The sequence below is a fragment of the Antennarius striatus genome, chromosome 9 (genome assembly GCF_040054535.1).
Source record: "Antennarius striatus isolate MH-2024 chromosome 9, ASM4005453v1, whole genome shotgun sequence".
In the NCBI taxonomy this organism is placed as follows: domain Eukaryota; kingdom Metazoa; phylum Chordata; class Actinopteri; order Lophiiformes; family Antennariidae; genus Antennarius; species Antennarius striatus.
The window spans coordinates 20,338,500-20,350,504 of NC_090784.1; the positions used below are offsets into that span (position 1 = coordinate 20,338,500).

General features: G+C 44.9%; 2 protein-coding genes across 2 annotated transcripts; one reads left to right on the top strand and one right to left on the bottom strand.

The window, feature by feature from the left end:
- The first annotated feature begins 426 nt into the window (after nt 1-426).
- LOC137601786 (free fatty acid receptor 2-like) lies at nt 427-1,599 on the top strand. The gene has a single exon (XM_068324190.1). The coding sequence runs from the start codon at nt 598-600 to the stop codon at nt 1,597-1,599; it is 1,002 nt and encodes a 333-aa protein (XP_068180291.1). The 5' UTR covers nt 427-597.
- Nucleotides 1,600-3,728: 2,129 nt separating this feature from the next.
- Nucleotides 3,729-6,198, bottom strand: LOC137601491 (uncharacterized). Its single transcript, XM_068323694.1, has 4 exons — nt 5,943-6,198; nt 4,514-4,939; nt 3,856-3,942; nt 3,729-3,742 (listed from the first exon to the last, which is right to left on the bottom strand). The coding sequence occupies exons 1-4, from the start codon at nt 6,196-6,198 to the stop codon at nt 3,729-3,731; spliced, it is 783 nt and encodes a 260-aa protein (XP_068179795.1).
- Between the last annotated feature and the right edge of the window lie 5,807 nt (nt 6,199-12,005).

A 12,005-nucleotide genomic window follows, 5' to 3' on the forward strand; every position in this document is an offset into this window, starting at 1 on the left:
TAAGCCGTGTGGTTTTACGGGACAGTCCTCTCCATGCTGTTGTTAAGTCATTATGTTTATGCGGGTCATCATTTTTCACAACATGTCCAGTATTTGCGGACATAAAGGGGGAAGTAGTAACGCTCTACGGCAATTTTTGTACACAAGTCCATGTGTCGGACCCAAACAGCAGCTCCTCATTACCAGATAATCCCTACACAAATTAAGAACCAGATTTATAGAATGAAATTAAGAGGATGCTGAGTTTATCTAATTCTGTCCTCTTTGCAGGCAGGAGTTTTGCGTATAAAAGGGACAGGAGTGTGCGCTTTAGGTGGAAACACTGTGCTGTGCGGCGAGCTAATCTCTTTCCATTCACTCTTATCAGCAGAGCTCAAAGCTCTCGAGGAAACGATGAGCGCTGGTTTATCGGCGGGGACAGGAAAACCACGCCGTCTCCACGGGTTTGTTCCGGACTGCTGACCCAACGAGGAGCCATCGCCTCTGACGGATCGAGCCTCCGTTGCGCTGCGGTGTATTCAACTCCCCCCGGGGTCGAGGACATAATGAGACACATCGCCATCCCTGACTGACCGACTCGCGCCGAAGGCCACCACCATGCAGGACTGCCACACCGGGCTGTGTCTGTCCGTCTACGTCATCACCTTCATCTTGGGGTTCCCGGCCAACGTCCTGGCCTTCTACACCTTCTGCAAGAAAGTGAGGCAGAAGCCGACCCCCATCGACATCCTGCTCCTCAACCTGACCATCTCCGACCTCCTCTTCCTCCTCTTCCTGCCCTTCAAGATGCAGGAAGTGGTGAACGACATGGTGTGGGACATGCCCTACCCCCTCTGCCCACTCTCTGGCTTCATCTTCTACATGACCATCTACAACAGCACCTTCTTCCTCACCGCCGTCAGCGTGGAGCGCTACCTGGGCGTGGCGTTCCCCATCCAACACTCCCTGAAGCGCCGACCTCTGTACGCCGTCGCCGCCAGCGTCTTCTTCTGGATCTTCTCCTTCACCAACCTGAGCATCGTGTTCATCATGCCGTTCGTCGGCACTGAGAACCACAACGCCTCAGTCAGCCCTCCCGCTGGGGATAAAAGCGAAGAGGTCTGCTATGAGAACTTCACCCAGGCCCAGCTGAACATCCTCCTGCCGGTGCGCCTGGAGCTCTGTTTGGTGCTTTTCTGCATCCCTTTCTTGATCTGCAGCTTCTGCTACATCAACTTCATCCGGATTCTGTCCAAGCTGCAGCACATCGACCGTCGCCGTCGCCTGAGAGCCATCGGCATGGCTTTGGGAACGCTCCTGGTGTTTGCTTTATGCTTCGGCCCCTACAACGTCTCGCACATCGTGGGTTTCATCAGGTGGAGAAGCCCCGACTGGAGAGACAAGGCTCTGCTCTGCAGCACCTTCAACGCCTGTCTGGACCCTCTGATTTTCTACCTGTCGTCCGCTGCCGTGAGAGGAATGGTGGGTAGCATGATGGAAGGGGTTAAGACTCGCCTAAACAGGTGCATGTCCTGTCACGTGCTCCAGGCTTTGTGGGGGGGGATTAACAAGACTGCAAAAGATAAGGAACACAAACAAGAGGAGATCAATGCTATCTAACCTGGCTGAAAGGAAACTGTGAGCAGCTGCCTCGGCTAATTTGTTATTTCTTCATCCCTAGAAGCAGGAAATTAATGACATGTTTATGTTTTCACGCAGAAGAAGACTGACTGACTGTACTCTGTTTGACTCTGGGATGGATTTCCTCTTTGGAAACGAGACAAGATGAGGAAACTCAATGAGAAAATGAATCGTTGAGTCGAAGAAAACACGTTTCTTACATAACAGAGGGATTTCATGAGGTCTCCATTTATTCAGCCCAAGCTACAGAGACGCAATCTAAACGAATATCTGAGCAACAGCTTCGGACGTCATCCCTGAGCAATGAGAGATAAAGCTCTCCACTCGGCTTTGACGCTGAACAGGATATGCAACAGCCACGCTCAATAGTTGTCAGATATCGGGGCGAATAAAAGGACAGACTAGATAAATACATAGAAATGTGAAATGCGAGGAGGCAAAGAGGAGCGGAGGGTTAAAAATGACCGCGAGATGGGCGTTGTGTATATTTTCTAGCTTATAGAGTGTTTATCTCTGCACCCCCTCCCCCCATGCAGATTTTAGCTTACACTGTTGTGTTTTTATTCTAACAAGTCATTAGAGGCACATTACTACAGGTAACATGATTTCAAGCAGGTATACGTTACTGAATTATCTTCAGTGTAAGAATATGTTTATGGCTGCAAATGCAGTTTTATTACTTAAAAAAAACAAAAACATAAATTGAATTATTTATTTCTACATTTGTCAACCGGTAAATGTAACAGTCAGACAAATACAAATACTGTAGGTACTTTTTTTTTTTTTTTCATAAATAAACCATAAAATGTTACATTTATATTAATTATTTCATTTTGCATGGGCTCCAATCAGGTAAAAGGTGTGTGTATGTGTGTGTGTGTGTGTGTGTGTGTGTGTGTGTGTGCGTGTGTGTGTGTGTGTGTGTGTGTGTGGACGTTGTACATTCACGGTACCTAAACCTTGTTAATGTAAAGGGATCTAGAAACGGGGGCAGATTTAAAGATATTTCAAAAACAGATTTAAAAAAAAAAAAATCCTTAAAATTGAAATTCCACGTTTGGATATCAAACATGGGAACCTCTGATCTAGATGAAACGTTTTCAAACACATGGCTCGGATCAGAAATGTGTTCCTCTTTTCATCCATAATCACGTTCATAAGAGTAGTTTAACATGAAAATAAGGATTAAGCTGCAGCGGGTTTATTTTTGAGGGAGAATAGCCCGTTTTGATCGGACTAATCTGGTTTGTTCGTCTATGATCCGTCATTGTCACCGACACAATTTGACGCTTGTTGGCAGTGTGGGTAGGCCTAAATTTAAAATTCACTTCCTCCAACATGCGAATCAAGATCTCACACCCCCCCCCCACACACACACACACACCGAAACAACGCTCACAAGCGAGCGCTGGCATCGACCCTAATCCTGTTTGGTTAGGATTAGACCTGTGTGGAGGTGGAGCTGATCACCACGTGTTTGACAGGTGGATCATGCGTGAAGCATTCATTCTGACACAAAGACTGGAGTGAATGTCGGAAGATGTTGCCGACCAGCCAAGTCAGCCCAAATCTGACAAAAAAAAAAAAATGCTAGTCAGCATCGCCGCGGTGATAACGAGTTCTAGAGATGAAGAGAAAAGAAATCTGCATCGTATTGATGTTTGGAGGGTTTTTTGTTTTGTTTTTGCGTGAAAGCAGAATAGAGAGAGCGAGGATTTTTACCAAGCAACTTTTGGATAACAAATGACAGATGAGATCTCATCCACCGACAGTCCAGGATTAATCGTAACATTATTTTTTTTTTGTTTTTTTAAATCTCTTTTTTAATTTTTAATCGCTCCCATTTGTGCGACACTGTTTGTCAAAGGTTGGTCTTCCGAGTTGAGCGCCCAGTCGGCCGTTCTTTTTGTTTTCCTCTCCTATTTTATTTCACGTTTCCTGGAAGACAAGAATCGGTTGCGTCAGTGTTGACTTTTTGCGATAGGTTACAAGGATAAGGCAATAAGAAAAACAGCCCTGTTGCATGTGTGTATGTGCGTGTATGTGTGTGTGTGTGTGTGTGTGTGTGTGTGTGTGTGTGTGTTTGCTAAAGGTAGAGGAGTGTATACTCACATGATTTTCCCTGTAGGCAGAAACGTTTGACCGCTGAGGAGAGCAAGATTGCATGAATTAAAATATCGTTTCCCCAACAACTTCCTGTAATTCTGGCTGAGAGGGTTTACTCACTCCACTCACCTTCCATTAAAAACACAACACTTACAGCGGAGAGGAAACACATCTTTAGAATATTCAAGTGTACAATCAGCTCGTTCGGGGAGGCATCTGGAAAAAGAGGCGAACACTGATTAGCGCCGACTTCGCACGTTATTGAGCACGACATAATTAAATCAGGAAGGTTGAACTGGCTTTGGTTGACGGACATTCGCCTCCTCCCTGGGAGGAGAGGTGTTTAAACATTGATTAGGAAAATCATTAATTTGTTCAAATATGCAGCATTCGCAGGCAAATCCGCTGCCTCGGAATGATCGATGTCTGACCCGCATTAAGAGGCCAGATTGGGGGGTGGGAGGGGGGAGTAAACGACTTGTGGTTTGCGAGGCCCGGTTGTCCGCGGACCTGATGTTGGTGTGAACGGTGTTGTTACCAAGAAATGAGCAAAAGCAAAGCAGATTTTCAAGAAATATGAAAATATCCCGATGGAATCATCGCGTCAAAGAGTTACACGACTGCCAAATAAGCTAAAAACGCGTCTCGGGTCAGACCACCCAATGAAATTCTAAAGCCGATCCGCATAGAAGGGTTTTCAGATTGCAGAAAATTAGAGGAAGTGCGTGCTTGATTCTAATTCCAGAAGGGATTTTTATATTTCGTGCAAAATTTTGGTTTTATTTACCCCAAACGAAGGTGGCGTTCAGAGGCGTGCTCATGGCGGGGTGGTCCAGCACCTCACAGGTGAAGGTGATTCCCGCGTCCACAGACGGTTTCAGAGGGAGGGGGAGCGCGTTGAGGAGGTACACATCCTGGGTTTCCTCGTCGACCAATTGGAAACACCTCGGTTGCCGTCGCGTCGTGGCGTTCACCAACCAATCAGAGGTCAGCAGGACTCCGTCGACCGTGCGGGCGGAGAGGTTGACGGCAGGGAGGATGCAACTGGCGCCTGGCGGGTGATCGATGGCGGCCGTCACTGCCGCGCTCCGGTAGGTCCAGGTGAGGGTCAGTTTGCTGGGGTGGAACCCCCAGGTGAGGCAGAGGAGAACCCACTGACCGTTCTGGGGGTCCCCCGGAATTTGAAGGTACATTTTGGGAGTGGAAGGAGGTACTGGAAGAAGTAAGGAGAAAGAAAGTTAAGCCATCAGATGGGATGATTTATGACTGCAGCAGAGAAGAATAACAGAATACAGCAAGGGAAATACTGTAGGGGAGAAAAATGAAAGGAATTAAAAAAAAAAAAAACAAGGTTCAGCTGAGATTTAACCACCAAAGATTTTCAGAAGAGGAAGAAACAAAACGTTGATTCTAAAGCTTTGTTTTCAAATGAAAACATAAAGATGAATTATCTATTCCTTTTTTTTTTCTTTTTTTTTTAAAGTTACTTTTATTGGGTATATTTGGTCTTTAAATGTGTGACAGAAAATCAGACGGGAAATATGAAACGAATGATATGATATGAATAAAAAAGAGATTGTAAAAAAAAAAAAAAAAAGTACAACTACTGAAACATTAATAAAAACGTAGCCTCTCTCTAAATCGCTATTCTGTCAGCTCATGCGTGTGTGACTATAACTAATGTCTATTATCATCTGCACCGTATATCATTTATGACAACGGCTGTAAAAAAATACCTTTCCTACAAATATTCAGCTATAAAATGAATAAAGAAGGTAGGTAGGAACGTGACTTATTAATCATTATTTGTTAAAAAGGGAACTTTGCATCCAGAGAAAAATCACAAGGAAGCTTTTCTTCCACATGAAGGATTTCCACATAATAATCCGACCATCCCTCCCTGCCTTGTTTTCTTGGTGAGTTTCAATTCCCTGGGCAAGATCAATACCAGGCAGTGCGCGCGGTGCCGGGGTGATTATTTCTTGATCTGTCATGAAACTGTTCAGGCAAAAAGATGAACTCGGGGAATTTCACATGACTGGAATTTTTTATACATCGATCCGGGCCTTTTTTTTTTTTTTTTCTTCTTCTTTTAAATCTGTGATGCACGAGCTGCGTTCGTCCGGTGCACGAAAGATTAGAAAAATGAGGCGTAATTATCGGCACGGCAACGTCAAGCCAGGACACGCGATTGTCTGAGACGATCAATTTCTCACCCAGGACGACCAGCTCGGTGCCGTTTCCCCACTCGGGATCTTTCTGCAGGACGTTCACCTCGCAGTAATACCACCCAGAATCCTCCCGCGTTACCTCGGCGATCACCAGGGAGGAGGTTTGATTCTTCTTCACAACGATCTGCTTGGATGAATTTGCGATGAGCTGCTTCTCCGGCTTCATTTTGAACCACTGAACCCCGTACTTGAGGGATTCGACTTTGAAATGACAGGACAGGGTTGCCGTTTCACCCCGCATCACACTGAGAGAGGGAGGATACTGTCTAACCCTCAGTCCCTCTGGGGTGGCTGTCAGGACTAAAGAGAGAACCATTAATACAAAGTGTCATACAATACTTTTAGAAAGTGAAACGCTGACCTACGGGGTCAACTACAAATACTTTTAAATGTGTGTTTAGTATGCCTGGGCGTCCGCTGGGATTTCACCAGACAAAGACGCTCAGACAGGAAATTGAAACAACCAGGCGAACAAAATTGGAAGTCAATTCCTCATGATGTTACAAAGAACCTAAACTTTATTGAACGACTTCCAATGGGATAAAGCGGCGAAGGCTGCTTCAAGTAAACACCGATGCATTCAAGCGCCGATGCTTCAAAAAGCCTGTGGAATATCTGTGCCATTGTTGCAACGGGCCTGTCTGGCAAAGTGTGATGAAGCGATTATTAAGTGTGATGATGAAATACTTGCGGATAAGATAAGCAAAACACTCAATCTCTCACAATTGGAGCGCAGATAACAAAAGAAAAGCGGCAAACGGAGAAAACGACGGTCGCGTCTGTCGAACATAAAGGAAGGGTTTTAATGTTTTTTTTCACCCTTAGAAGCAAAATGTTGATTATCAGCGCCGTCGCATCGATATTGGTGATCAGATATGGTGATTTTTAAAAGGATGCATCATATATAGAAATGAATTTAAACTCTAAAAATGACACGCCAGGCATTTGAAATGGATCCACGCCATCATAGAGATCATAAAGCGGTGGTAAATGAACCTGGCTGACAGTTTACATAAAGCCTGACTGACTGGGACTGACCTGGTTCACGGCATGCAAACAGCAGAAGCAAACACAGCGGCGGCAGCAGCTTCGCCATGTTGCTGCTGATCTCCTGTCCGAAGCCTGAAAGGTGAAATCAATTCTCAGAATCTAACGTAAAGCTTGCCATGCGTCAAAAAATGTGATGATGTCAGGGCTTTTTGGTGTCGTTGCAGCCTATGGTTGGAGCTGATGTTTGGTTAATAGGTCATTGTTCTACAGAAACGTGACAATCAGAGGGTCGGGGAGAGAAAAACGACAGACGCTATGAAACCACAGCGACAGTCTGCGAAAATAAGCTGCTATTACTTTTACTATAGTCGTGAAAATGATGGTTAAATCACTGCAATTGGTTTTAATTGTAATTGTATTTAGAACGAAGGCAAGAGAATATTCATGTGAAGTAATGACATGAAAACTCAAAGAGACATGAGTTGGAAAAACAACTTGAGGGATAAATTCTGTCATAAATCAGGATTTAATCTGTAAAAACCATCGATGATTTAAAGAACTGATACCAAACATATTCCCTGAATGGACTCAACGTAAGGAATGGAGTCATATTTATTCTAGTGAGGTCAAAACCTGGATGACATCATCAGCACAGCAAATCATCACTTTTCATACTGTCTTTTAATTAAAAAGTCGAGTAATCTCTGTGTACCTTTTAAACGATGCAATGACTGTATTCTGTGTTTGCGCTGTATATTAGCATCATTACATAACTTTACCTGCTGGGGCCTCTGCAAACTCTAGAGATAATGAATCCTGAGAAAATGCTGTTGATGCTGTTTGTAGTTTGTGTTGCACAAAACTACTTTGTAGGAAGTGGTTATTTTTATGTCATTTTGTGCAAAATGAAATATTTTCATGCATGTTTTTTTTTTTTTAAATAACTGATTGCAGCTTTTTTTTAAGCACATATGCTCCTAAAATCATCACTTTGACAACAAATGGCTAAACGCGCGTGGCGCTGCATAGAAGTCGAGGATGAGGAGACACAGATGTTGGTCATTAACATGAGGAGGACGAGTGAAGAGTTTGTGCTTTAATTTACTACAAGCCTGCTAGAAATCAATTAAAGTGACTCATTTTGGTTGTTAATGACCAATAATTTATGGACTTATCTTCCGCTAATAAAAAATTACAGCCTTTGTTGGCGAGCGATTACAGGCAAGCGATTTATTCTGGCAGCTTCTCATCAGACCAGACGTTTTCATAAAAATTTGTCTTTTTTAAAAACCTGCAAACGCGAACAAAAGCGAAGCCTCTCTTACTCAGCAGGAAGCGAAAGCGAAACGCGAGCTGAAGCGACTCGCCCCGACCTCGCCTCTTTTTCCAACCGCAGGGGTCAACAGAGAGGGCGACAAAAAAAAAAAAAAAACCACACACAGACGCTTCCGTTAAAAACAAAACTGATTTTTATTTTTGTCTCTCTCTCCACTTGATGTGACTTTTAACTCCATTTCATGGAATAAAAAAAAAAAAAATGACACACACACACACACACACGCAAAACTAGAAAAATAGGACAAGTTCAGCAACTGAACAACTCAAAATAAGTAGTACAATCGTCGTTTCGCAGCACCGAATGTCTGTCAGGGTGGGAGGCCAACGTTTCGTTCCTGTCGTTTTCCTGTCACGTGTTTTGTTACATCGATTAGATCTGGAGAAAACTAACAGTTGACTGGCATTCACAACTATCTCACACACACACACACACACACACACACACACACACACACCGTTACATGCATCCCTTCCATCGCTCTTGCTCATTACACACCAGCACGTACAGACCCCAATCACACAGACATTCGCACACGCATGCAGAACACGCCATTTACACGGCGGAGTGGGCAAGCCTGGGGTGGTGGTGGTGGTGGTGGGGGGGGGGGGGGTGGGCAGGTTCTTTTTACAGGTTGGTAACAGAAGACAGGATGAATACAGAGAAAATAGAGAGAGAGAGTAAGAGAGAGAGAGACGGGTTCCACGTCGAACACCGGGCCCAGCCAACTCATTCCCTCAATTATACATAGCCGGTTCTCTTCTGGTGAGATTGGTTATTAGTTTCCAAATGAGAAATTTTCCATCTCTCTGCAGCGATGGCTCATGCAGTCTGTTCACTCTTATTGCCCTCTTGAGGCAGACGTCACGTGACCAGCCCCTATCAAACATCCTGTCATACATCCCAGGCCTCTGGTGCGCCGCACGCCGTAATAACACACACACACACACACACACACACACACACGCGTATCCCACATCGGTGGCTATAGCGGCGCCCCGGTACCTCATAACCGAGACATAAATTGGCACAAAGACGTCAGCCGGCGCTGCCGTTTATCAAAAAAAAAAATCTTGAGTTCTGTCATTTCTCTAAACCGCGACCGATTTTTACCCTCCTGGGTTGATTGACAGGCTTGGTGTAGGCTGGTGATTCACAGGAGGGTGGGCTTCATGTCGGAGATGTAAGGTGGGCGACTAAATGACTGGAGAAGAGATGTGGTGGGTGAGATGCCTCCATTGTGTCGATGCCATCTGTGGTCATGGTGTGTGTGTGTGTGTGTGTGAGAGAGAGGCTTTGTGGGCCTACATCACTGCTGTAGAGCACACTTAAATGATCTATCTATCTATCTATCTATCTATCTATCTATCTATCTATCTATCTATCTATCTATCTATCTATCTATCTATCTATCTATCTATCTATCTATCTATCCTCATACTAAACAACACTATGCACCACATGCGTCAAACTCAAGGCCCGGGGGCCAAAAGTGGCCCTCCATATCATTGTATGTGGCCCACGAGAGAATAAGAGGTCAGAGTGTCTTAGAATAAATAAAGGTTCTTTGCTCTTAATGTGTTCCAGGAGGAACACCCGATTAATGAATTCCGTGACAGAGCAACAAACTATTTATCTTAATATTTACTGTAATTTAAACGTTTATGAACCCTCCCCATACTGATATTTAACCACTTTCTATCTCTATTACCTTTCCCCACACTCTTACCGACTGTTTAAAGCACTTTTGCGTCTCTGGTAAGTCCGAGACTCACGGAACGGAGCGCACTTCCGGATGCCGTCAGCCAAGAGAATGCTGGTACGGTTTGACACCCCTGCTATACCCCATCCTACCCTCTGAAGTGTGAAGTGTGGTCGTGGTGTTACGGAGACCGATTCCGTGCATCTCTCTTTATACTAATGCACTCATTAGCTGCTGTAATGGAAAAATACTGGGCTTTAATAGACTTGACTTTGCCCAAGAGAACTGAATAAGCCTGTGGATAGTTGGTAAACAATGGATAATTAGGATAATATATGGGAATTAGTGGTGCTCCTCAATGAAGGACACGGACAGGGCAGCAAAGAAAATAATTCATATATAATTGTGTCTCTGACTGCTTCCCTGATTCTGACTCTGCAGCCACACGTCTGTGTCTCCCACCATTTAAACTTTAATCTTTGACATGAAACACCGTGTGATACCGAACGCTCACACCTTATCTGTGTGTGTTTTAGCAGATATAAGCCTCTAAACACACCGTGTCACTATCTGCTGACAATGGCACCTGTAAAAATGATGCAGATTACATCTCCGCCAATACCAATAAAACATAATAAAAAAAAAAAAGCCAGCAGCTCCCTCCGAGTCCTCCTTCTTCTCCTCCTCCCCAGGAGCGTTGGACGTGGTTCATGACTCTGCAGCAAAGCAAACGGCGAATACCAACCTGGACTGACTCGATAAAAAAAAAGAAAAGAAAATCAATTGATTAATTCTGCATCGGTTGGATCTGCAGCACGGCGCTGAACACATAGTTTACCGAGCTGACGTTACGGCCTGCCCAAATAGTTTCGGAGAAGGGCTTTAAAATCGATGCACAATTAGGGGTGTCTTGTATCAGGCATGATGAATTATGCTCTCTGTTCTAAGGCCGGTCTATAGACACCTGATCAATCCGGCTTCTGGGACCCGCTACGGCAGGCCGAGGAGCAATTGCTCTATTCTCAAACCGTTCAATCGAGCGTATTGATCGGTCGTTGCATGCAGGATTGAAATTCTGTCTGGGATCTGTGCGGAAGGGAGGGTGGGAGGAAAGGGAGGCGGGAAGCAGGAGTCACATGTTAAACAAAGTGGGCAACACACTCCAACCTTAAGCCCTACACTCCTGATGGCTTCAGTCCCCCCGGCTTTAAAAGCAACGTAAATCATGAAATCTGCTTCTGAAACCACGTGCGTTATCCGTCCCGACAACCCGCGGAGCTTAATTACCCATCTCTCTCCCCCGGCAAAGGCGCGGCGGTCCCCAAAAACCGTTTGATGCATTTCAAAGTATTTCACACATTTTCTTGATGTGGTAACAACAATAAAAATAATTAAAAAAAAAAAAAAAAGAGCGGCGTAATCCACCCGTTTCTCCTGGTAACACGCATTAAGTGCGAGACTGTAAATGCGTGCGATAGTTTAGTGAGCTTTAACCACAAACCCCTCTGTGTGGTACAAACAGAGAATCTGTAAAGACATCATCATAACCTTCAGCAGCAGAAGCCAATCAGCACTTTCTCATCAGGGTGCGCCGAGGGTAATTAGGGGGCAGAGAAAATATCTTGTTTGTGTCACTGTAAACTCAGTCGGGGTGTTATTTATATATTTGATGTGAGCTGCTACGTGTTTTGCGATCAAGGCTATGTTAATGCTGTTCGCGTTACACGCTGCAGCCGTAAATAAATGCGCCGAACACCTCCCCCCCGCCCCGGGGACCAGCATATTTGAAAATGCAATATGAGCGCCTGTCTGTCTTTCCTATCCCCTAAATGGAGAGTTCACAGTCTGGTTAGTGTCACCCCATCTCCCCACCCCCCCACCTACCCCCACCCCCCCAACACGTCTCCCTCCAGCTCTCAGTTTTTGGATTTGCATTGTCAGATTATCCTCCCTCAGGCCCGTCAGACCGGGTTCTCTTTCTCGACATCACATCCTCATCGACCCTCCAAACTGTTCACCC